Below are 25,094 nucleotides of genomic sequence, written 5' to 3'. Positions count from 1 at the left end.
AACACAAGCAGGGGGAGTGGGAGAGGGAGAAGCAGGCTTCCAGCTGAGCAGGGAGCCCGATGCGGGGCTCAGCCCCAGGACCCTGGGATCATGACCTCAGCCGAAGGCAGACACTTAACGACTGAGCCACCCAGATGCCCCCCCCAGTTGATTGATGTCAAGCTTTCCAGGGCCCCTATAAATAATAAGTTGGCATTTCATCCTTTAACACTTTGTACATACCTTTAGTATAAGGCCTACCATCATGCATTCCAATTATTAGTTGACAGTTCTCTTTCTTCTAGACTCTGAGCTCCTTGAGGACAGAGACTTGCCTCACATGCTTCAGTATCTCCAGCCCTGAGCCCTGTGTCTGACCATGTTAGGTATTAACGTATGTGCTGGGTAAAATTGACACAAGAATGAAGTTTTTATGTATGTGCCAAGAAGGCAAATCGAAGTGCTGCACAGTCACTATGATTTTAAAAGGATTCCTGCCACACGATGGTAGATAGTCCCCCTTTTGAACAGTGTCATACTTGGATATTCCAAAGTTAGGAGGATGTGTTAATGACATATATAATGATACTTCCTATTATATGTTATTCTAACTGTATGATTAAGATATTCTTAGATTTTAACAGTTAGCCTTTTACTTACCATCCTAGCTGAGCAATCTAAGTGAAGAATCATGCAATCCTACAGAAGTGGGTGGGGCTTATCATCAAACACCTCGGAGTATTAGCTTGATGTGAAATACCGCATGCCCTATGTGGAGGTGGGGCCTTGTGGGAGTTTCAGAGTGCTGTGAACTGGGGTGTTTTGGAAAAAGCAGTAGTTTTGAGGTGGAAGGACAAAATAGGTGTCAGCATGGAACTAAGCCAAGATGGAAACCACCGTTTAAAACCATAGTACATGGGGGCGCCTGGGTGGCTCAGTCGGTTGAGTGACTGCCTTCGGCTCAGGTGAATCGAGCCCCACATCGGGCTCCCTGCTCAGCAGAAAGCCTGCTTCTCCCTTTCCCTCTGCCTGCCCCTCTGCCTACCTGTGCTCTCTGCCTCTCTGTCAAATAAATAAATAAATAAATCTTTAAAAAAATAAAAAATAGAAAATAAAAAAATAAAACCATAGTACATGTTTTGCCAGATCTGAGACTACCCAGTCAGGCTGGGTAAAGAATTGGAATAATGTATGGGCTTCAGAAAAGCCAAATAGGATGAGAATAAATGAGTCAGGAGAGAAAGTAGATTCTACAAGGGCCCAGGGTAGAGACCCCAAGGAAGGCAAAAGAAGCATCAGCCAAATATGTCATTGATCTATAACCAGTGAAGGATGGAGTCCCGCTGTCTGCTCAGGGTGGCCCCCTCTCCTTCAGGGGCATAGAGGAAGCCGCAGATTCCAGTACATTTAATTCCATTTTTATTCATAGACTTAATCCCTCACACTTCTAGGAAAGATTCAAGAACAATTGCAATTAAAGGAAGGGTAAACAAGAGTAGAAGAACTAAGGTTAAAAAAAGAAAATGAGACCATAGTCACACCAGAAACCCAGGCTAACTATGGCTACAACAGGCGATGATGAGAGTTAGTTCTAAGCTTCCTTGTCTTGGGAATAGAAGAATTTGTTAGTAGTAATGTAGTTTTTCCTATGGCTAGAAGAGATCAAAGAATTAATCAAATGGATCCTAAAGTATAAAGGACACTAAATAACATAATGGGCACAACTTATAATAGCTTTAGAAAAGGGTAAAAAATTCGTAAGTGGCCATCTGGTCTCTCCACAACTGAATGAATGCCATGGGTTAAAGGTGGGTCTCCAGGGCGAGGAAGACCTTGCCACTGGGAGCTAAAGAAGTATCTTCAAGCTCTGCTGCTTTCTGGACATCACTTGGTAAAGAGAGAGAGGCTGGATGAATAGCTAGTCAGTATGGCCTTTAGACCAGAGGGAGGTTTTTGGTTTTAACTGCAGGACTGATCTGTTAGTGTACAGTGAAATTAGTTTAGTGAGTTGCCGTTAACATTTTTTAAATGAGAGACAACGGAACAGGACAAAATACATGGCACACAGTGCATGCAGTAAGGTTAAGTTTTAATTTTTGTGTCTTAGATCCCTACGGACCATGTATTTCTTATATTCTATCCCTCATTAAAATATTAATTGGTAGGCTCTGGCCATCCCAGGCTTATGGTATAAAATATATAGAAAGAATAACAAGAATTATGCTCTGGGAAGAACAGAGATAAGATCCTTGAACCAGAACAAGAGCCACTGTGCCTTTAAATTGTGCTAATTTAGGAACCTGTGACTGGACTCAATATTTTTTTATTGAAATATAATTAACATACAGTGTTATATTAGTTTCAGGTATATAGTGATTCAACAGGTTTTTTTTTTAAGATTTTATCTGTTTATTTGAGAGAGAGATAGAGACACAGCGAGAGAGGGAACACAAGCAGGGGGAGTGGGAGAGGGAGAAGCAGGCTTCCCGCCGAGCAGGGAGCCGATGCGGGGCTCGATCCCAGGACTCCGGGATCATGACTTGAGCCGAAGGCAGACGCTTAACAACTGAGGCACCCAGGTGCCCTGATTCAGCAGTTCTGTACATTGCTCAGTGCTCATCACAATAAATGTATGCTTGATCCCCTTTATCTAGTTCACCCCTCCTCCCACCCACCTCCCCCTGGTAACCATCAGTTCGCTCTCTGTACTTAAGAGTCTGGTTTTTTTGTCTCTTTTTTTTTTCCTTTGTTCACTCGTTTTATTTCCTAAATTCCACATGTGAGTAAAAATCATATGGCATTTGTTTTCTCTGACTTATTTCACCTAGCATCATACCCTTTCGGTCCATCCATGTTGTTGCAACGGCAACATTCTTTTTTATGGCTGAGTAATACTCCTGTGTGTATGTTTCAGTGTGTATGTGTATCACATCTACTTTATCCATTCATCTGTCAGTGGACACGTGAACTGCTGCCATATCTTGGCTATTGTAAATAATGCTGCCATAAACATAGGGGTGTGTATCTTTCCAAATTAGTGTTTTCATTTTCTTTGGGTAAATACCCAGTAGTGGAATTACTGATGCTGGGAAAACTGGTTGGCTACATGTGAAAGAATGAAGCTGGACCACTTTTTTACACCACACACAAAAATAAACTCCAAATGGATTAAAGGCCTAAATGTGAGACCTGACACCATAAAAATCCTAGAAGAGAGCACAAGCAGTAATTTCTTTGCCATCAGCCATAGAAACATTTTTCTAGATATGTCTCAGGCAAGGGAAACAAAAGCAAAAATCAACTGTTGGGACTCACCAAAATAAAAGGCTTTCACACAGCAAAGGAAACCAACAAAACAAAAAGGTAACCTACCAAATGGGAGAAGATATTTGCAAAGGATATATCTAATAGGGGTTAATATCCAAAATATATAAGAATTTATACAACTCAGCACCCAAAAACCACAAATAACCCAATTAACAAATGGGCAGAGGACCTGAATAGACATTTTTCCAAAGAAGACCTACAGACGGTCGACAGACATAGGAAAAGATGCTCAACATCACTCATCATCAGGGAAATGCAAATCAAAACCACAGTGAGATATCACCTCACACCTGTTAGAATGGCTAAAAATCAAAAAGATAAAGAGATAACAAGTGTTGATGAAGGGTTGGAGAAAAGGGAGACCTTGTGCACTGTTGGTGGGAATGTAAATTCCCACTATGGAAAACAGTATGGAGAGTCCTCAAGAAATTAAAAATAGAACTACTGTATGATCCAGCAGCCCCACTTCTGGGTATATATTCGAAGGAATTGAAATCAAGATCTTGTAGAGATGTCTGCAAATCAAAACCACAGTGAGATAGCACTAGACTCAGAGGCGTACTTTCCTGGTTTCGTGTGTTGTTTTTTGTGTGCTTTCAATACCTCACAGAGTTGTTTTTGAAAACCCTTAATCTACCTTGGCTATCCTGAAAGGAAATAAGGACCAGTAGCGCAGAGAGGCAGGGCACCCCTGGTGGTCAGACTTGGTCATGCAGACTGAGGCTTTCCATCCAGAGACCTTTCAGAGCCACAAATTAGGAGCAGCTTCTCCAGTTCTTCTTCTCTGAGCAGGCAATACCTTTATATATGGGTACTGCTTACTTACGGAAAGCTTTAAAAAAAAAAAAAAGAAAATCATCTTCCTGCTTCATAAATGATGTTTGGATCAGATCATCAGGATTATCTGTGAAAATAGGAGGTTGTAGCAGGACCATAGCACTACTCAGCTCTAGGAATTCAGTGCAGCAGTCTTGAGTGACGAAAAGACCCTAAACATTTGTGGGGAGAAACCCTCCTCCTCCCAAATTTAGACGTGTATATATAGCTACAGCTTTGGAGAAAGAGTTCTGGGAGGATTTCCAACTATAACAACTATTAGCGATGGTATGAGAAACAGACTGGGGCGAGATCAAGATTTAGCTTCTAATGTTGACTCCAAGTCTTACAAGTAACAGCAGAATGAGATAAAAACCTGTATTTTCATACCAAAAAAAAAAGTGTTTCAAAAGTGTTGAAAATTGTCTAGAAATAAAGAAACTTCTTGTTGGGGTGCCTGGCTGGCTCAGTCGGTAAGGCATGCTGCTCTTGAGGGGTCGTGAGTTTGAGCCCCACACTGGGCATAGAGCTTACTTAAAAAGAAAGAAACTACTTGTGGGAGGGTCTCTGATCATCTGTCTCCTCTTGTTTCAGATGACAGTCATGTCCCTTTCCAGGGACCTCAAGGACGACTTGCACAGTGACACAGTGCTCTCCATCTTAAATGAGCAGCGCATTCGGGGCATTTTGTGTGATGTCACTATTATTGTGGAAGACACCAAATTTAAAGCGCACAGCAATGTCCTAGCTGCTTCAAGCCTTTATTTCAAAAATATCTTTTGGAGCCATACGATCTGTATTTCCAGCCATGTCCTGGAACTGGATGATCTCAAAGCTGAAGTGTTTACAGAAATCCTTAATTATATCTACAGCTCCACAGTTGTCGTCAAGAGACAGGAAACAGTCACCGATCTTGCAGCTGCAGGAAAAAAGCTGGGAATATCCTTCTTGGAAGATCTTACTGATCGCAACTTTTCAAATTCCCCCGGTCCCTATGTATTCTGCATTACCGAAAAGGGAGTGGTTAAAGAAGAAAAAAATGAAAAAAGGCACGAAGAACCTGCCATCACCAATGGGCCAAGGATCACCAATGCATTTTCCATCATTGAGACAGAAAATAGTAATAACATGTTTTCTCCACTGGACTTGAGGGCAAGTTTCAAAAAGGTCTCCGACTCCATGAGAACCGCTAGCCTCTGCCTGGAGAGGGCCGACGTGTGTCACGAGGCGGAGCCCGTCCGCACCCTAGCGGAGCACTCGTATGCTGTTTCTTCCGTGGCCGAGGCCTACAGAAATCAGCCTGCCCGTGAACACGACAGCAGCTCCCCTGGTAAGACAGGTAAAGAAAATTGTGACGCTCCTGCAGCAAAACCGAAAACATGCCGAAAGCCAAAGACAGTGTCCATACCCCCGGATTCTGACTCAGCTACAGACAGTATACCACCCCCTCCGGTAACCAGCTTAGAGGTTCATCAAGAAAGAAGCCCACAGCCGGCTGCAGTCCTGCCTCGTTCGAAATCTCCCAACAACGAAGGAGATGTCCGTTTTTCCAAGGAAGATGCAAATAAATCCTCAGACGTTCCTGGGCCACCGGCGGCAGAGGTCCCGCCTCTCGTTTACAATTGTAGCTGTTGTTCCAAATCCTTTGACAGTAGCGCACTGCTCAGTGCCCACATGCAGCTTCACAAGCCAACCCAGGAGCCGTTGGTGTGCAAGTACTGCAACAAGCAGTTCAGCACTCTGAACAGGCTGGATCGGCACGAGCAGATTTGTATGCGGTCTAGCCACATGCCTGTTCCTGGAGGAAACCAGCGCTTTTTAGAAAACTATCCTACCATTGGACAGAATGGAAGTTCATTCACGGGTCCAGAACCTCTGTTGTCTGAAAACAGGATCGGTGACTTTTCCAGTACCGGAAGCTCCTTGCCAGAAACGGACCACATGGTTAAATTTGTGAACGGGCAGATGCTCTACAGTTGTGTTGTATGCAAACGGAGTTACGTGACTTTGTCCAGCCTCCGAAGGCATGCAAATGTTCACTCGTGGAGAAGAACCTATCCTTGCCATTACTGCAACAAAGTATTTGCATTGGCTGAGTACAGGACAAGACATGAAATTTGGCACACAGGAGAAAGGCGCTATCAGTGCATTTTCTGCCTTGAAACTTTCATGACCTACTATATTCTCAAGAACCATCAGAAGTCTTTCCATGCCATAGATCATAGACTTTCCATCAGTAAAAAAACAGCCAATGGAGGCCTGAAGCCTAGCGTCTATCCATATAAACTTTACAGGCTACTGCCTATGAAATGCAAGAGGGCTCCTTATAAAAGCTACCGAAATTCTTCCTATGAAAATGCCCGAGAGAACAGTCAGATGAATGAGTCTGCAGCTGGCCCCTATGTTATTCAGAATCCACACAGCTCTGAGTTACCAACATTGAATTTCCAGGACCGCGTAAACACCTTGACCAACAGTCCCGCCATCCCCTTGGAAACGTCAGCACGTCAGGAGGTACCCACTTCTGCCAATGTACAGAATGCAGAGGGGACCAAATGGGGAGAGGAAACGTTGAAAGTGGACCTCGACAATCACTTTTATTCCACCGAGGTGTCCGTTTCTTCCACGGAGAACGCCGGCAGCTCTGACCTGCCGGTAGGGGATGTACCCGTTTCATCTCTGAGTAACGGCAGTGAGCACGCAGCCTCCGTGATCAGCTACAGTGGCTCAGCACCCTCGGTCATTGTGCACAGTAGCCAGTTCTCATCGGTGATAATGCACAGCACCGCCGTTGCTGCCGTGGCCAGCAGCAACCACCGAGCCCCTTCAGACCCGGCTGTCAGTCAGGCCCTGAAAGACGACAGCAAACTTGAGCCCGATAAAGTGAGCAGAGTGGTCAGCAGGCCCAAGAGCATCAAGGAAAAAAAGAAAACCGTGCTGTGTAACAAGGCAGAGGTAGCAGACGAGTCCAAGTACGTGGCTGATCCCGGAGGGTCGCTGAGCAAAACCACAAATGTTAAAGAAACCAGTAAAATCGAAACCTACATTGCAAAGCCCGCTCTGCCTGGAACCTCTACAAACAGCAATGTCGCGCCCCTGTGCCAGATAACAGTGAAAATTGGAAACGAAGCCATCGTGAAAAGGCACATCCTAGGATCTAAGCTGTTCTATAAAAGAGGAAGAAGACCCAAGTACCAGATGGAGGAGGAGGCTTTGCCACAGGAGAGTGACCCGGAAACCAACAGAGCCAGCCCCCTCGGGCTCTGCCAGTCTGAGTGTGTGGAAATGAACGAGATGTTTGACGACGCCAGTGACCAGGATTCCACCGACAAGCCCTGGCGTCCTTACTACAACTACAAACCCAAAAAGAAATCCAGACAGCTGAGAAAAATGAGGAAGGCCAACTGGAAGAAAGAGCATGAAAACAGGAGCCCAAGCAGTAAGTGCAGATACCCGGCAGAACTGGACTGTGCCGTGGGGAAGGCTCCCCAGGAGAAGGCCTTTGAGGAAGAAGAAAATAAGGAGATGCCCAAGCTGCAGTGTGAACTCTGTGATGGAGACAAAGCCTCGGGCGCGGGGAATCAAGGGAGGCCCCACCGGCATCTCACTGCGAGGCCGTACGCCTGTGAGTTCTGTGCCAAGCAGTTCCAGAGCCCGTCGACCCTCAAGATGCACATGAGGTGTCACACCGGAGAGAAGCCATACCAGTGCAAGACCTGTGGGCGGTGCTTTTCGGTGCAGGGAAACTTGCAGAAACACGAACGCATCCACCTGGGCGTGAAGGAGTTCATCTGTCAGTACTGCAACAAGGCATTCACGCTGAACGAGACCCTCAAGATCCACGAAAGGATCCACACGGGCGAAAAGCGTTACCACTGTCAGTTCTGCTTTCAGAGCTTTTTGTACCTTTCCACAAAAAGGAATCACGAGCAGAGGCACATTTGGGAGCATGACGGGAAGGGCTATGCCTGCTTCCAGTGCCCCAAAATTTGCAAAACAGCTGCTGCCCTTGGAATGCACCAGAAGAAACACTTATTCAAAAGTCCAAGTCAGCGGGAGAAAGTAGAAGGTGACATGTGCCAGGAGAACTCAAACCCCCTGGAGAACCCACATGTCAATGACTCAGAAGACAGTGACCAAAAGGATAACGTACAAACCATTGTTGAAAATGTCCTTTGAGTGGCGATACTTAGAAAAGTCTTCAAAAATATAAGTTGGTGGGTTTGTTGTTTGGGGTTTTTTTTTGTTTTTGTTTTTTAGTTAGCTGTTTTCTTCTGTTTTTTTTTTTTTTTAAAGTTTTGTTCACGCAACAGTCATGAAGGAGTGAAATGTAAAAAAAAGAAAATCTCATTTGTGAAAATTCCAGAAAAAAGGATCCTAATACCTACTTTGGGTTTTAGCATTAACTTCATGCAAAGTGCACAAAAACGAAATAGCCGAATCCTCCAGTATCCCAAGTATCTTGTGGAAGTTTATGAAGTTCTTAGCTGTGGTATTTTTGCCAGTGGGGGTGGGGGGGGAAGAGTCTAATGTTAGCCTAATTTAAAACTTTCTAGTAAGTGCTGATAGGAACTGGCTGCTGAGCTGTCTTTAGTCCACTGGAGAAAACGAGGGTCAGATATCATGAAAACATCATCTTCATAAATATGTTAGAAGGTAAATGAGCTATGACAGTCATTTTTCCCATCTGGCTTCTGTGCTATTAAAAATTGTTTAAATTAGTGGATATATATGAAATATTTAATATTATAGCTGAAAATATGTGTGAAATTGAGTAACCTAAGTAGGACATTCATTATCTAGAACTACTTTTCTGCAACACAAACCTTGTAAAATACATATATAAATCACTATGACTTTTAACTGTCCATGTCCCCTGTAGAGAATTATAATGGCGAGCAATAGATCTGCAAATAATGAGGACTGATGGAAAAATCGGTAGAAAGCATCTCAAATCTGATTTAAGAGCATATTGTTTGCTTTTAAATGGAATGCTGTTCCCTTGAAGTTATGGCTGAGCTATTACTAGAACTGGTCTGCTCCAGTCACAGAAAACATAGGTCATGCCTTATCTGTGGGGGAGAGCCCTCCCAGAACTTTTCTGATTACCTGTGCTGTATATTACTTTGCAGTGGCCTCACCTCAGAAAATAAAGAAGGGTCAAATTCTTCTGAAACTCCCTGCAGTCTTCCATCCATCGCAAGGCCATGGATATGGGGGATCTATTTCAGACAGACTTAATCAGTCTCAAGGGTTTACATAAAACCTGACACCTCCCATTCCACTGAAGGGGGGGTGTCCAGGAGATTTAGTGCAAAGCATGTGTATGGTGGTGAATTCCCAGGCACTTGAAAGTGACAGAAAGCCTAATCCCTATAATCGTCAGCCTTGGAGATTATACAGCCCACAAATGTACACTAGTATGAAACAAAAGGACATCAGAAACACACCTCCCACCTCACCCATTAATGACTTGAGTGGGCAAGAGGAGGCGATGACCTTCCTTGCCTCAAACAGGAGCTTTGCTTTTTGGGGGTGGGGTGGGGAGACAGAATGTGGAGTGATAAGATTCCATCACTTACTTACATGACTCAGAAACCTATCCCCAAAGCCAGATGCCTTGTCTTCATGTTTGCAGACATCTAGCTCCCTTGCTAAAAACCCACTTGAGTTTTTTCATGTTCTTTTATGCTGACCCACACCATCAGCATTGCCCTCGAAGTCCAGTTGCCCTGTAGGATAGTCCATCATGTGGACTAGGTTCTAGGAAGCTGGAACTCCTCATTCTTATATTTAAACTGCCAGGATAGGAGGGAGAGAGAAATTCCTACCCTTTGATCAGCAGTGTGAGCAGAATCCGGAACCTGGTTTAAGGGCGACCTACAGCCATTCATGTTCATGGGATTTGATAGATGGAAGCCCAAGGTTATCCAAGGTTGCAAAGTCACCACTATGAAGAAGTAGTTCAAAGGACTCCAGTTCCTCTCTCCAAGTATTGTGATATCTCCACGAAGAAGACTTAATGTGGATTTGGGTGGGCAAGAAAACGTTTAAACACCCAGAAAAGGACATGATCAGAGCTGACCTTTTTATATAGTAGTATTTTGCTGTTAAGTAACCCCAGTACTGCATCTGCATTTATCTTTTGTTCATCTACTTTCACTTGCATACAGTATTATGTAATAGAGGAAAATGGGAAAATGCAAGCAAATTCAACCTTATTTTAATACATTGTATATATGTATACCTGCATTATTCATTTGGGTTTTGTTCAAAGAGATAGTCACAAAGGGCTTATGAAAATCATTTCTGAATTGATAATTAAAATAATGAATAGGCAATTCTGTGATCTACTAATTTGTTTTATCTCAATTAGGATTATTAATCAAAGAGAATTACTGTGTATTTCAGTCATTTTGATTTGGGGTAACTCTAAACATAAAATTATTCCATGTAGTGATGTCTCCCAGCCCTTACATGTGGAAATTTTTTAAGTGGACTTGTGTGCTGATAATTCTAGACCAAAGTAAATATGGCAGAATATTTATACATGAAAAAATAATTTTGCAAATATTTTCTATAATTGTATTATTCGTTTAAAATGTTGATAGCTTGTGTTAGTTTCAGGGAGGGGTGTATATTTTGATAAAAAAAATACTTGACTTTGTAATTCTGTATATTCTATACAATTTATAGCAGAGCCGTTTTAAGACAGCCTTGTCACATTTTTTTTGTTAATTGTGAAAACTTTATCATGAGTGATGTTTAAGTATGCATTGAGTACATAACGACCAACTAGAATTAAAGTAGGTGTAAACAGTGAGCATACTGTATGCTGTACAAGATATATTGTAATTTGCCGTTTTAGCATCTGTATTTTGGTTAGAAGATATTATTAAATGCAGATGTTAAGGGTTGGAAAAGTCTAATTTTATTTTTAGAAATAATGAATACAAATTTGGTTTTGCTTGATTAAAATAGCTTATTCCTATGTTAAGTCTCTTAAATGTTTTAATGTTAATTCTTTTGTGCAGCCAAGCAGCAGTTTCCTCTTTGTGAGTCACAGCCTTGTTTCACGTATCATTCACTTAGTATATTTCTGTTTCCTTACTTGTTTGCATTCCATGATACCTACTTACATGCTTAGGACCCAAACGGAATATACATTTAAAAAAAAAAGGCAGAATAAGCTGGAAGTCTTATCGTTCGGTGCTTTGGACAGGCCTGACCTTGGCATGGGGAATCCGAGAGCCCTGGAAGTGTCTCTGCCCCAGGAGACAGATTCCAGTTGGTCCCAGGTGCTTGGCACCGTTCTTCCCATGGGCCGTTTCATTCAGGTCTTTCCCGACAAGCCTGGGAAGTCGCCCTCACTATCCACATTTTATGGTGACTTTGAGAAGATCCCACAGCCAGACAGAGTCAGGATTCCAACCCAGGACTTCGTGACTTCAGAGCCCATGTCTTCGTTTCTTCTCAGCACCTTAGAGGAAACTGCTTCCTGGAAACTGAGCGGAGAGTAGGAAAGGAGGCGTGAGGAGGGCAGGCGGCGCTAGGACGGCGGTGCCCCAGTGCCGGCTTTCGGGAGGCTGTACTGGCCTCAGCTCTCCCTGGCACACCCCTGCTTTTTGTCCTCACGCCTCAACACTTGGGGCACTTGGCTTTCTCCTCGATGTTGGGGTATTGCCCTATAAAACCATTTTTTTAAAAACTTGTGCACTTTTTCCCAAGAATATGGAGTAAAATTATCATTTAATGCTGTTCTAAGCTAGTAATTGCTCACCCAAAGAAAACACTGTGTTCCATCATCACAGACCATACCCCTAACCTTGACTCGTTATCTTCAGATGCATGCAGGGGGTCACACTGAGTAGGTCACGTGGAAGGGTGTGCCAGTGGCTCACGCCGCACAATCCATCAGCAACACAGGGAAAATAACTCAGACTTCCAGTCCTCCTCGTGGGTGGCCGGTAGCACCAATTTTGTACTGGAAGGGTAATCCAAACCAGATCCAGACCAAAACTTTGATAACTGCTGGCTGTTGAAACTAACGTCATTGATCGAGCAAAACAACAGATTCAATATTGAAAGAATTTGTAACAGTTGAGAAAGCAACTGGATTAAAAGCATCAAAACAAATCATGCAAGGCAGTCCTATTTGTACATATTGTATGAATTACTTTGGGTCTTCTTAGTCCTGTTGCTCACCTTCCTCTTTTCTCATCGGCTCCCATCAACTGATTTGGTTCCACGCCCTCTGTCTCCATCAGGTGCTCTTTGCAGAGGCAGTTTCCTCCATATGTGAGAACTCTTCACCTTCCTCTTCCCCAAATCCTGGTGGGCTATTGATCTCCCTTCTGGAGAGAGGAACCCCCCCTTGTCCCCACTCTCCCTCCCCAATATTCACCCCTTGATGCTGACTCTTCCAAGTAAGGTGCTCAGTGGACAGGCAAGTTGGCTTGGTGTGCAACTTTTTAAAATGAAACTCTCCAAATCTAGACAACTAATGGAAGAACTGGTTATAACAGAACTATGATTACACTTTTTTTTTTTAAGATTTTATTTATTTGACAGAGACACAGCGAGAGAAGGAACACAAGCAGGGGGAGTGGGAGAGGGAGAAGCAGGCTTCCCGCCGAGCAGGGAGCCCGATGCGGGGCTCGATCCCAGGACCCTGGGATCATGACCTGAGCCGAAGGCAGACGCTTAACGCACTGAGCCACCTAGGCGGCCCTATGATTACACTTTTAAAGATTTTTTAAAATTATTATTTCATTCTTGACATCTAAGACCTCAATTCTGTTTATTTAGAATCTTTTGCTGAGGGGCGCCTGGGTGACTAGGTTAAGCGTCTGACTTCAGCACAGGTCATGATCTCAGGGTCCTGGGATGGAGCCCCACGTCATCAGGGGCTCCCTGCTCAGTGGGGAGTCTCCTTCCCCCTCTGCCTCTGCCTCGCCCCTTGCTCATGCTCACACACTCTCTCTCTCAAATAAATAAAATCTTTTTTTTTTTTTAATGTTTTGCTGAGAAGTCGAGAGCACTTTTTTCCCCAACAATTTTAAAAGCTATGACTTCTGTGTAATTATAGGGGTAAGGATGTTCTTCCTGTTACAGGAAACTTCGGTATACAGAGGCTTAAAAGATGTAACAATGCTAATTTATGTAGAATTTTCATTCGTTCATTCAAAATATGTTTAATTTTGAGTCTCAGGTGTTGTGCCCAGGGCTATAGAGATAGAAGAGGTAGCCTGAGCCTTCAAGGAGCTGGATCCGGGGAAGGAGACTGATGAGGCAAGGCATGATGACAAAATAAAACCCTGAGCTCCTGGGAGCTCGAAAGCAGATTGGACTGTGTTGGGTTATGAGAGAGATGGCTCGGAGCTGGGGCTGAGGGAGCCTGGGAGCTTCCTAGTGCGGGCAGGCCCGGGTAGGAGGGGCTAAAACAAAGGAGCATGGGTGAGGGCAGATTGCTATGCAAACCTGGGGTTTGGGTGGTGAGCCAGGAGATGCACAGAGGCCACATCACCAGGGCCTCATGGGCCTTGCCAGAGAATTTGTACTTCTGCCCCTGACAGATGATGGGGGAGCAGAGGAGCAGCTGAGTGCTAGGAGGGACGTTCAGAGCTAGGTCCCAGAAGCAACATGAGAGGCCATGGGAGGGCTTCAACAGACAGGACATGATCTAATGTGTTTAAAGGATGACTCACACTGCAGTGCGTGCGGAGACTGCAGGTCAGTGAAGAGACTCTCTTTGTTTGCCCCCTTGCAATATATTTCTGAAGACATTATGTTGTTTGTCCTGAAGAGTTTCTCACGGCCTGGGAATTAGCAAGACAGCTTCCTGAGTTGGTTATGTTCTTCCATCAGGAGGGACATGCTGTCTGGCTGACATATTGGATGTACTTTGAAGGTAGATCTGATGGGATTTGCAGGTGGTTTAGGTCCCAGGAGGTGGGAAAAACAGAGGCATCCAAGAGGACTCCACGTCTTGGGCCTGAGCAATGGAAGGATGGAGTCACCAGCAGTTTGCAAGAGGGGACTGACTTCAGGTATGAAGCTGAAAGGCATGTTTCATTCCTTCAAAACCTATTTGAGCTAGATGCTGGGAATACAAGAGCAGGCAAAACAGATTGTCCCTGGAGCTTATGATCTAGTGGGGCACGCAAAACACTTAAATCCGCATAAGTGCTACAAAGAAGAGGTGCTAGTCAGGAAGTTCCTTGAGGAAGTGCCTTTTGGGTGAGATCGGAACGAGGAATAAGAATTGAAAGAGGAGCGAATTTCCAGGTAGAGGGAACAGCATGTGCAAAAGTCTGCTTCTAGAGGGACCACGGTGTACTGGAAGCCAGTGGTGGCCAGAGTGCAAGAGGGATGGGTCTGAGATGAGACTGGAGGCCGGAGGCCAGACCCTGCAGGGTCCCCAAGTCCTGCTAAGGATTGGGATCTTCTCCTAAGAGCAACAGAGAGCTGCTGAATTGCTGGGACCAGACGAAGTATTTCAATCAGTTTTGTACTGTGAAGTCACTGTGGCTGAAATGTAGAGAACGACGTGGAGGACAGGAGTGGCCGGAAATAGAGCAGGTAGGAAGCTACTGCAGTGGTCCAGACTGGAGAGGGCAGTGGCGTGGAGTATGTATTGGCCGTGAAGATGAGAGAAGGGGGAGAGAATGAGAGCTATTTAGGAGATAAAATCAGCAGCACTTGATGTTGGATAGATATGGGGAAGTGAAGGCTAGGGAGGGGCCAAGGATAACCTTTTGGTTTCAGATTTGTTGAAACTATGGGAATGTAAGATGTCTCCTATCAAGCTTGTATAGCAAAAAAAGACAGGATCCCGGAGAACACAGATATTGGAAAGATGAATTAAATAAAAGCCTCTAAGGGGCTGGCATGGAGAAGAGATGGAGAAATAGGAGGAAAATTGGGGGCGTGGCAGCTAGGGGGCCAGAGATGGAGAGCCTCTCAGAAAGGAGAGAATGATCAATGGTGTCCAGTGAAGATAAAGCCGACTAAAGAAAATCTCGAAAGTGCCCTTTTACACCCAGCAACTAGAAGGTCACTGGCAGTGATGTGCTGGTAAACGGTTAATGACCATCACCTTGGAGAGAGGGAAAGCCGGGTTCCTAGTGCTTGCCAATGTCTGTCGTGTAAAGACTCCCGCCATGGATGATTTTTAAGCTACCAGCATGATGTCACTGAACGTGGAGTTGGGAAGAGAGACATAGTCAGCTCACAAGAGCTGGTATGAGCCTGCTCTGGTGGCTCACCTGGGGGATCTTGGAGTAGTTTCAGTGTGGTGCTGCTGGTGGAAGCTGGGCGTCAGATGCAGGAGTGGAGGGGGAGACAGTGAGCAAGGGTTCTGGTTTCAAGAAACCTAGCTGTGAAGGGGGTGCCTGGGTGGCTCAGTCAGTCGAGCATCTGCCTTGGGCTCAGGGTCCTGGGACTGAATCCTGCATCTGGCTCCCCGCTCAGTGGGGGACCTGCTTCTCCCTCTCCCTCCTGGTCTGCCCCTCCCCCTGCTGAGCTCTCTCTGTCTCTCAAATAAATTTAAAACGAAGAAGAAGGAAGAGGAGGAGGAGGAGAAGCAGCTGCTTAGGTACAAAAGGAGAGAAGAAAGAGAAAGGTAGTAAGTGCACCTGAGGTTTGGAGACCACGACCCCACCATATGGGGTGGAACGAAGGACGAGGAGGCAGGGGGTGGAGGGTATCAGCAAGAGACTTGGTTGTAGCCAAGAACTATAAAGCCTGGGTTTGATTCAAGGAAATATGGACTTCAGTGTCTGACAGACACACACAAATGGAGGAGGTCTTCAAAGCTCTTCCACAACTACTTTCCTATTTGTCTGTCACCACCGTCGCGTTGTGGCGGCCGTGATTACCGTCTTCTTCATCTAAAAGCTGTGGACACAGAGCATGGAGAAGCCAAGGGACTCAGAGACTGGACCAACACCAGTCAGTTTTCAGGACACGTTTTTTACCACCACCCACCGACTGCACATTGACTAAGGGATGTTCTGGAAGATGGGGGACTGGGTCAAGGACAACTGTTGGGCTTCCCTCAAAATAAGTGTTTATTAGCTTGAGACTCGAATACCCTCAGAATGCCCCGGGCCATTGTTTTGGTCAGTGTGTTCTTACGTGGCAGGTGGTAGCGTAGGTAGCCCTCACGGTATTGTGCTTCACTTTATTGCGCTTTGCAGATACTGCATTTTTTTCTTTTTCTTTTTTTTTTTTTTTTAACAAACTGAAGGTTTTTGGCAACCCTGCATTGAGCAAATCTATTGGTATCTCTGTGGCACGTTTTGGTAAGTCTTGCAATATTTTAAACTTCCTCATTATTATATTTGTTATACTAATCTGTGATCAGTGATTATAACTCCCTAAAAGCTCAGATGAGGGTTAGCATGTTTTTGGCAATGGAGTATTTTTTTAAGGAAGGTACGTACACTGGTTTTTTAGACATAATGCTATTGCACACTTAGTAGACTCCAGTCTAGTGTAAACATACTTTTACATGTACTGAAAAACCAAAGAACTCATTTGCCTTCTTCTATTGTGTTATTCATTCTATTGTGGTGGTCTGGAACCAAACCCATGGTATCTCCAAGGGGTGCCTGTATTACCAGGCACTGTTCTAAGCATCTAATGAATATTACCTCATTTAATCCTCATATCAATGCCGTGAGATAGACACTGATATGACCATCCCCATCAACATTTAATGTGGTTATCTTGTGCTGTACAGTGCCACAAAACTCAGCGGCTCAGAACAGCCATGTACCAGTATTATTATCTCACATGGTTTTGGGGTCTGACTGGGATCAGCTGAGTGTGCCTCTCATGCCGGTGTAGGCAGTTGGTAGCCAGGTGGTGTCCTCTAAATCCTTGACCACACGGGGCATCCAGGCAGCCCCAGCCCAGCTTAGAGTCAGGTCAGGGGTGGAGGAACGGACTACACTTTTCAGTGGGGGGCTGTGGGCAGCAGGCACATCCGGGGAGGAAAGGGATAGATGGTGGCCATCTTTAGGGATAAGCTATGCTACAAGAGATAATCCCCAATGAGAAATCCTAGGCACAGAGGAGCTAGACGACTTACCCAAGGTCAGACAGCTGGGATGTGGAGAAGCAGAGTTCGTCCCAGGCAGCTGAGTTCCAGAGTCTGCTGAGAGAAGCAGAAGGGACTGAAGCCCAGTTGCACAGCACACCCTCTCACTGCAAAGCCATGGTGGTTAGGAGCACAGCATTATTCGTGGTAGAACCAGAGCGTTCCTGGAGCGAGCTGTGAAGGAGCTGGGAGAGAGGAAGAAATGCTAAAAAATATTTTAAATGGAAGGACGCCTGGGTGGCTCAGTCGGTTGTGACTACCTTTGGCTCAGGTCATGATCCTGGAGTCCTGGGATCGAGTCCTGCATTGGGCTCCTGGCTCAGCGGGGAGCCTGCTTCTCCCTCTGACCCTCTCCCCTCTCATGCTGTTTCCCTCTCTCTCTCAAATAAATAAACAAAATATTTAAAAATAAATAAATCAATAAAAATATTTTAAATGAAAATAAATGAGGAGGGTAAATATTGAGTCAAATTTCAAGGACTATCTAAACAAGGCTTTTTTTATGTTGGGGGTGAAAATAGGGTCTTGTGTGGCCTGAGACAAATGGAAGACTTTATACTTTTGCTTGCCTTTACCCAATCAGGAAAGAATAGAAATGTAAGTGGGGGGGCGGGGGGGGGGCGGGGAGGGCAGGGCAAGGGTTGTATTGGTTTTTTTCTTATAAGTAATCAAAATCTGAAACTTCTAGTCAGCTGCTCCAAATGGTCAAATATGGGGGGCAGCCTATGACTGGGACCAGGGAGTTAGAATCTGAGGTGTAGACTGGCCTCAGACAGGATCTTCAGGCTCTTTCTGTGCCCTTGTATCATGTCATAGCCCTGGAAGTCCGGGTCATCGCTTACTTTGACATGTCACGGCCCCGCTAATGGAAGAACATCTTCCATTAGGAAGGACATCTAAAGGAAATGACATCTCTAATTCAAAAAGTTTACTCACTTCAGGGAAGCAATGGGGTATTGCCACAGAGAAGCTGACTCACCTCCGAGTGGCCCATTTCTCTCCCAAAATCTGACGACCAGAGACACTGTTAGTTTAGGCGCTGTTAATTTCTAGCTTCTCGGTTTTACTGGGCTAAAAGGCCAGGTCCCATCCATTGACTGGAACATGCTCACTATGTGGGTAAATGTGGTTGGTGGAAAGAGCAGCAGGCCATTTCCCAGGTCAGACCCCATCATTTCTGACGTTTCTCTTCCTAAAGAAAAATTCAGGGCCGCTATTTTCGTCATCATGATGGGAACCCGCCTCCTCCGCTATTGCTCATGTTGACTGTGGCAACATTCCAGCCACCGGGAACTCCTCACCATCCAGTAGCATCCCCACACCTAAGCAAGAAGGCCCCACCCTGGCCCTCCTGCAGAGGTTCCCGCCCTCCGGCCCCAGGGGTCAGAGTCTGCAGGGCCAACAGTAAGGTGCCCACCCAGAGTCTGTGCCACTCTGAATACTCAGGACCACCCAGAGAATTCTCTGCCCACTTGCAGGGTCTGCTCAGGCCTCTTCCCTGCCAGTGTCACTCCCCTCGGTCCCAGGGATGGGCAAGGGGCAGGTGTTTGCAGGCGACGGGGATGGAGTCTGTGATCCATGAGTGCGTGCCTGAGGGCCCCAGCATAGGGGAGAGAGCAGGGTGGAGAGTAAGAAGGCATGGGGGGAGGACCTGGGCCCAGCTCTTCTTGTGCTTCTCCCTCCAGTCTGGAACACCCGAGCCTGGGAATTCTAAATCCAAACCTGGCTTCCCAGATGGTTATGAAGGTGTGTTTACCAAAGAAAGAGAAGAGAGCATATTCAATTTAAGAGCTATTCACCTGATTTCTAACTTTGAAATGTTTAGACATATGATCTACTACTGTTGACCCTTGAACAGCACGAGTTTGAACAGTGTGGATCCACTTATATGCAGATTTTTAAAAATAAATACAGTACAGTACTGTGAACATATTTTCTTTCTTATGGTTTTCTTAACATTTTTCTAATTTACTTTATTATAAGAATACAGTATATAATACGTACACAACATATGTGTTAATTGACTGTTTCTGTTGTCAGTCAGGCTTCTGGTCAACTGTAGGCTATTAGTGGCTAAGTTTCTGGGGAGTCAAAAGTTGTACACAGATTTTTGACTGTGCAGGGCAATCAGCACCCCGATCCCTGCATTGTTCAAGGGTCAACTGCATAGGCCTCCATCTAAACACTTGCCTTCAACCCTGTAAAAGTTTGGCACCACTCCCCAGAGTGTCTGGCTTTTTATCACACTATGTCTGAGTTCCAGTTCCTGGCAGTATTGAAATGTCCATCCCTTCCCCCGCCACAACTCCACCCCTATCTACAGTCATGAGCATGTCTCAATGCGTAGTTCCAAAGCCTCTTCTAAAGCTTCTTCCCAGAGGTGTTTTTTGAGACAGACCCTCAGACGTCGGCTTGCCTTTGCCTCAGTCCCCCCACAGCTCTCTGGCAACATCCTTTTTCAGTCCTACATCTGCTCTCGGACAGCAAGCTCCTCCCCTTATTTAGCTACACTTCCAGCATCAGCACAGTGGTCCCAAACACGAGTCACCTTCTGAGAGTAGTGATTCTCCATTCCAGGGTGACGAACCATCACAGTGCCTCTGGGAAGGAGGGTTTTCCCAAGATGTGGGACTTTCAGTGCTTAAACCAGGTCAGTCTTGGGGAAACCGGGATGACTGGTCACCCTGATGGGGAAGAGGTTCTCCAGGACGGGAAGGGGCATCAGCAGCCACAACAGAAGGAGAACTAAGTGGCCAGTTTTAGTTTGAAACACAGCTAATGGGATTGTCAGCTTTCTACCGCCTCTGCCTGAGAAGTGAGGAAACATCTAGGCCACACAGGAAGCTGGCCAGGCTGTGCAAGTCTGGGCTGAGAGAATGGAGGGGACAACCATGGGGCCCAATCTCCAGAGTCCTACTAAAAGGCTTTAATTATTTCACAGAAACTCCCTCTACTCTCATTTCTCTTAAGAACCTCCTGGGGAGCTTCCAGCTTCCACCCTCGGAAGCGTTCATAGAGTCCACTCTGAGAATAAGTGATGGTCTGTCCCAGGCTTCCCCACCCACCCCCCCATCTGTCCTGCTAACTGTGATGGACAGCTCTGGGTTTTCCTGCTGAGTCCTTTTCTATTTTGATGGTGAAAGCACTTGAATTTCTTTTAGAAATCTCTCACTCCCTCTTTCTTTAGCCCCACCTTCAGACCCGATGGATCAGGTTGGGGGTGGCTGGCGGGTGGGAAACACGGGACCTGGTGCTAGTCTACTGTATTTCTACATCTCAGCACAAGAACAGGGAAACGGAGCCAGGACCTTCTGGACTGCCCTGGAGAGAACAGTTGGCCTTAAGCAAAGCTGGATGTAAGGGCTCAAGAAAAATGATACTGTCTCTTTCCTTGCTCGCTCCTTCTATCTCTTCCTTTTCTCTTTGCTCTACTTTCTTCTCCACTGGTTTCCATCTCAGACTGGTTCTCTCCAGTTGATGGCAAAGATGTCTGTGCTGAATGGAATAAAGTCCCCACTCCTCGTAAAATCTTCAAAGAGAAGAGAGACACATCTAGTAATAACCTCCTCCAAACAGCAGAGTCTGAATTCAAACCCAGAACATCCAACATCATCGTTGACACTCAGAATCTCTACTAATGTAGGCTATACAGCTCCTCCCAGGACATGCTGAAGAAAAGTCAATCAAAATGACCACAAAACACATGACGTTCAGCTAAAATTAACTGAGCCAGACACCATGCCAAATGCTTTCTTCTGAACAAGAACCTGGAAAGAAGGTATTGTTTTCACCGTTTAAGAGAGCCAGAAAGGCGCAAGCCCAAGGACTTCACTGCGCAGAATGATGAGAATCTACATAGGAAATGAGGACCCAGTTTCCTGGCAGATCCTCCAGCTTGGATAGTGACTGGCTGCCACTTGGATTATACCCCTGCCCGTTTCGCTGACCCCCTCCCTTGTGCTGCTCTATGGACACCGAGCCTTCACTCCTCACCGCTTTTATTTGATCCTTCATCGACTTTTACAGATGAATGCAAACACACCAGAATAGGTGAGCCCAGTAGTGTGGACATCTCTGAGGACCTTTCTACTCCAATTTCTGGGAACTCTCCTGGTTAACAGAAGTGACTGCTCGGTACTTAACAAAAGGGAAAGCAGGCTAATGCATTGTATGTATGTGCTTATGCATTATGTATGTATTTAAAGAGCTAGTACATATACATGGTAAAAGAACATTTTTTTTTTTCAAGTAGAATGAAAGGATACACAGAGAAAAATAAGTTTCTCTCTCACTCTGCCCCCAGGTTTCTCCCTGGGGGCAGGCACTGTTCCCCATCTTGGGTAGTCCTCCGCAGACATCCTATGCATATCCAAGCATGTATGTATATTTTATGTATCAGCTATTTATATAGGATATGAACTTATATATTTGCATTTCCTTCTTTTTTTGCACAAATGAGAGCACACTACACATAGCATTCAGTACCTTATTTAGTTTAACAATATATCAGGGAGAGGCTTCTAGGGGGGACATATGGATCTATCTGTCTTGTTCTTTTAATGCCTACATAGCTCTCCATTGTGTGAGTCTCTAACCAGTGGCCTACTCACATAGACATTCGTTTCCAATCTTTTCTTTATTTATGCATTTTAGGCTAATTTTTATAACAAAGATACAAACAAACATGGAAAGAGTTTTCTGCTTATTTCTCATCCAGAAAATCCAATGGACAGAAGCCCCACTCCGTTCTGAGGTTCCTGGTAGTCTGGACCAACATAATTCACATTCTGAGCTTTCTCAAGCAAAAGTCTTTGAGAATCATTGTGCTCTGTATTAAATGCAAACTAAGCAGAAGTACTTCTGTCTTCAGGGTCTTTTGTCATTTAGACAAAAATGGGATGTGGGAAGGAAACAAGAACCTAAAATGGGTGGATGACAGTTGGAACCAGGAAGCCCCTCAACTCATCTCTCCGTCCCCTTCATGCTCCTTCTTGCTCCTTTATTCGTTCTCTCTGTGCTCCCAGCCTTCTCTGCCTCTCCCTGGCTGCCGTGCATGATGCTGGCCCGTCCGACAGGACCTCATGGGCAGTCGCGCCATCCCTGGGTGCTAATTGCCAATTTCTGGAAAAGGATAGCTGATTCCTGCCTTCCCTCTTTCCCCCCCCCCCCCCCATTGAAGACATTGGTTCCCTTGGTCAGTTTGGTCTGGATCTAATTAGCTCTGATTAAAGGGACCGAGCCCTGTTAGGAAGTGTCTGCAGAAGCCTCACCCTGGGGGCAACGCCGGCATTCAGAGGAGGCAGGGCAGGCTGGGAGAGGTCCTCAAGTGCCCACCATGTGGTCCTGCAGGGACTAGAGCTGCTTCGTCAGTAACTGCACCAGCAGGAGCCTCGAGACCTGTCATGATGGCTTCCAACCTTGCTGTCCCAAATCTACCATGACAGACGTTCCTGGGCAGTTGTAAAAAGGTCTGCCTGGCTTCGAGGAGGGCTTAGGCCTTGTCCCATGCCAACATTTCACATGGATTTGTGGGTGACATGGCATGTGGCCGTGCAAAGGGTGTGATTTGGGTAGGTATTTGTAAAGGAAGTCTCACCCCCCCCGCCACGTAGACACACTGCACATTAAAAAGTGAACTTGTTTTGACAGTGTTTTCCCCTCACCCTGCCAATTTGCAAACATGTTCTTCAGAAACATTATAAACTTGTTTATGCAAAACTTGTTTTTGAATGCACTCTTTTTGAAAAAAAATATGTGTTAAAAAAAGAAAACCTGTTTATATGTGGAAGGCGAGTAATGTAAACAAGCTGTCAGCGTTTGAGAGCGAGCGGATGGAGGCTAGGGTAAGATCTATGCCTACATATCCGCCTGCTATCTCCAACCCCCTAGTAGAAGTTTTAGCATGAAAACTCAGTCTTCCCTCTGCTCCATAAGCATGAATCTCCCGGCTTCTCTCTCAAGAACACTGAACCAGACTCGCACCCCCACCATGGAGGGGACTCCCACCTTTGTGCAGACCGGAGGGAAAATCTTGCCAGCAGAGGTCACTGACGCTCCAGTTTGGGATTTAGCAGCCGCCAAGGCAGGAAGGCTGTCCCAATAAGGTTGTGCCCACCCCGCTTCTTGCTCCCGTCCATTACCTTGCTCCCGGCTTAGCCTATTGAAGAAAATAACCGTCAGTGTTGCAGTAACAAAGTGTGTGCATGCTAGCAACAGTTTTTCTCAGTAGTACCTACCCTTTCACATCCCCAACCTGCGAGTCTTTAGTTTGACATTAAGGGAAGTCTCGGGATAAGGCAGGCAATAATCTGAGACACAGAACATCAGGTACTGCTTCAACCCTGGATTGTACCTGACCAGGTGTAGCCCATTCCATAAACTAGTTATATCTGCTTCTTGCCTGGATTACTGGGAGGTGACCGCACCACACGTGGAAAGTCGCCTATAATGTAGGGACGGGTGCTATGGTCTGGCATGGAGTAGTGCAAGCCAGTGAGAAGGGGGCGGGGGGGGGGTAAGAAGGTGACTATGCACTGCCCGCAAAGAATGAGAGGCATTTAGGAGCCGCCTATGGGCCCAGAGCTTGCCGTGGACCACAGCTGCATACCTCGGACCGACTTGCCAGCGTTCTGCAGTGGCAAGAGATGCTACGAGGGCGCATCTGTCCACTAAGGGTAGAGGGGAAGAAACTGCATCTGTGGGATGGGGGAGAGAGTAGTAGGGCACCTAAAAACCATCGAATTGCCCTATGACAGAGCCCACCTCATATACTAAGATGCTGCCAAACTCAGAGGCCAAGTGAGAATACCAACTTCTCAGGCCACTGGGATGCGTAGCCTGTTCTCCACCCAGGCGGCCAGGGGACTGCTCCTCAAAGCACTGGGCAGCAGATATGTGACGGTCCTGGAAAACCGGAAGGACGTGCAGGGGCACGGTGGGAGCAGGAAACCCCATGAGAAGGTAAGGAAGTGGCCCGCCGGTCTGGGAAGAGCGCTGAGGAAGAAGCATGTGACATAGGCCTAAGCCAATCAGTTGCATTTCCGCAGTCACCGTGAATTGGCTCAGCAATGTGCGTGGGACCCACTCAGAGCCAATGAGACTTTAAGATTCCTGGGCATGCTCTAAGAGAGGTATAGTCTGCCCGCTCGACTTGGGGCTGAAAACATCATGCGGAAGTACTGCCCTCTTCTTCTTCTCATTTATTTTTTTAAGATTTTATTTATTCATTTGAGAGAGATAGAGAGAATGATGGGTGAGGAGGGGCAGAGGGAGAAGAAGAGAGAAGCGGACTCCCCGCCAAGCAGGAGGGCCCAGGCCAAAGGCAGACACTCAACTGACTGAGCCACATAAGCATCCCTATACTGCCTTCTTCTTGTTAGCAGGAGGGAAGACCTGAGCTTTGTGGAGCCATCTTGGAGCTCCTGAGTTCATAACTGATATGAAACTTGAGGTAGGTGGAGGGAAAGTGGCATTGTTTGAGCCCCGAATCCAGCCATACCTGAAGTTAATTTTACTCCTGGGTTTTCCCGGAGCCAACAAATTCCCCCTGTGCTCATTGGAACTGCACTCCTGTGCCTCCTGGGATGGGAGAGATGAGGTAAGTGTTCTCTGAGCCACTGCTGACATCTGATACTTCTAGGATTCTTTGTATTGAGTTTGACCTTCGTATTGAGGTTGAGATAAATCCAATTGGCCAAGGCAAGCTGCTCCAGCTCAAAAAGTCCCCCCAAAATATTATGAAGCAATCCAAAAAAAAGAGGGAGAGAGAGAGAAAGAAATCTTGCCATTTGCAGTGACATGGATGGAACTAGAGGGTATTATGCTAAGCAAAATAAGTCAGTCAGAGAAAGACAATTATGATCTCACT

General features: G+C 45.8%; 1 protein-coding gene across 17 annotated transcripts in view; it reads left to right on the top strand.

The window, feature by feature from the left end:
* The window catches only part of ZBTB38 (zinc finger and BTB domain containing 38), a 155,883-nt gene that overhangs the window by 114,195 nt on the left and 16,594 nt on the right, over window positions 1-25,094 (top strand). For 16 of the 17 annotated variants that reach the window (XM_073899085.1, XM_025881334.2, XM_073899109.1 and 13 more), the window contains one exon: window positions 4,717-12,258. The exons of the other annotated variant lie outside the window; for it this stretch is intronic. In XM_073899085.1, the coding sequence (XP_073755186.1) occupies window positions 4,717-8,301 (3,585 nt within the window). In that variant the 3' untranslated portion in view covers window positions 8,302-12,258. Of the gene's footprint in view, window positions 1-4,716; window positions 12,259-25,094 lie in introns of those variants that run through there. 17 annotated transcript variants of the gene reach the window in all.

Source organism: Callorhinus ursinus, unplaced genomic scaffold (genome assembly GCF_003265705.2).
Source record: "Callorhinus ursinus isolate GAN/ISIS: 27379988/994484 unplaced genomic scaffold, GSC_fseal_2.0 scaffold1, whole genome shotgun sequence".
In the NCBI taxonomy this organism is placed as follows: domain Eukaryota; kingdom Metazoa; phylum Chordata; class Mammalia; order Carnivora; family Otariidae; genus Callorhinus; species Callorhinus ursinus.
The sequence above is the reverse complement of the archived record's forward strand: the minus strand, read 5'-3'. Positions and strand labels throughout refer to the sequence as shown.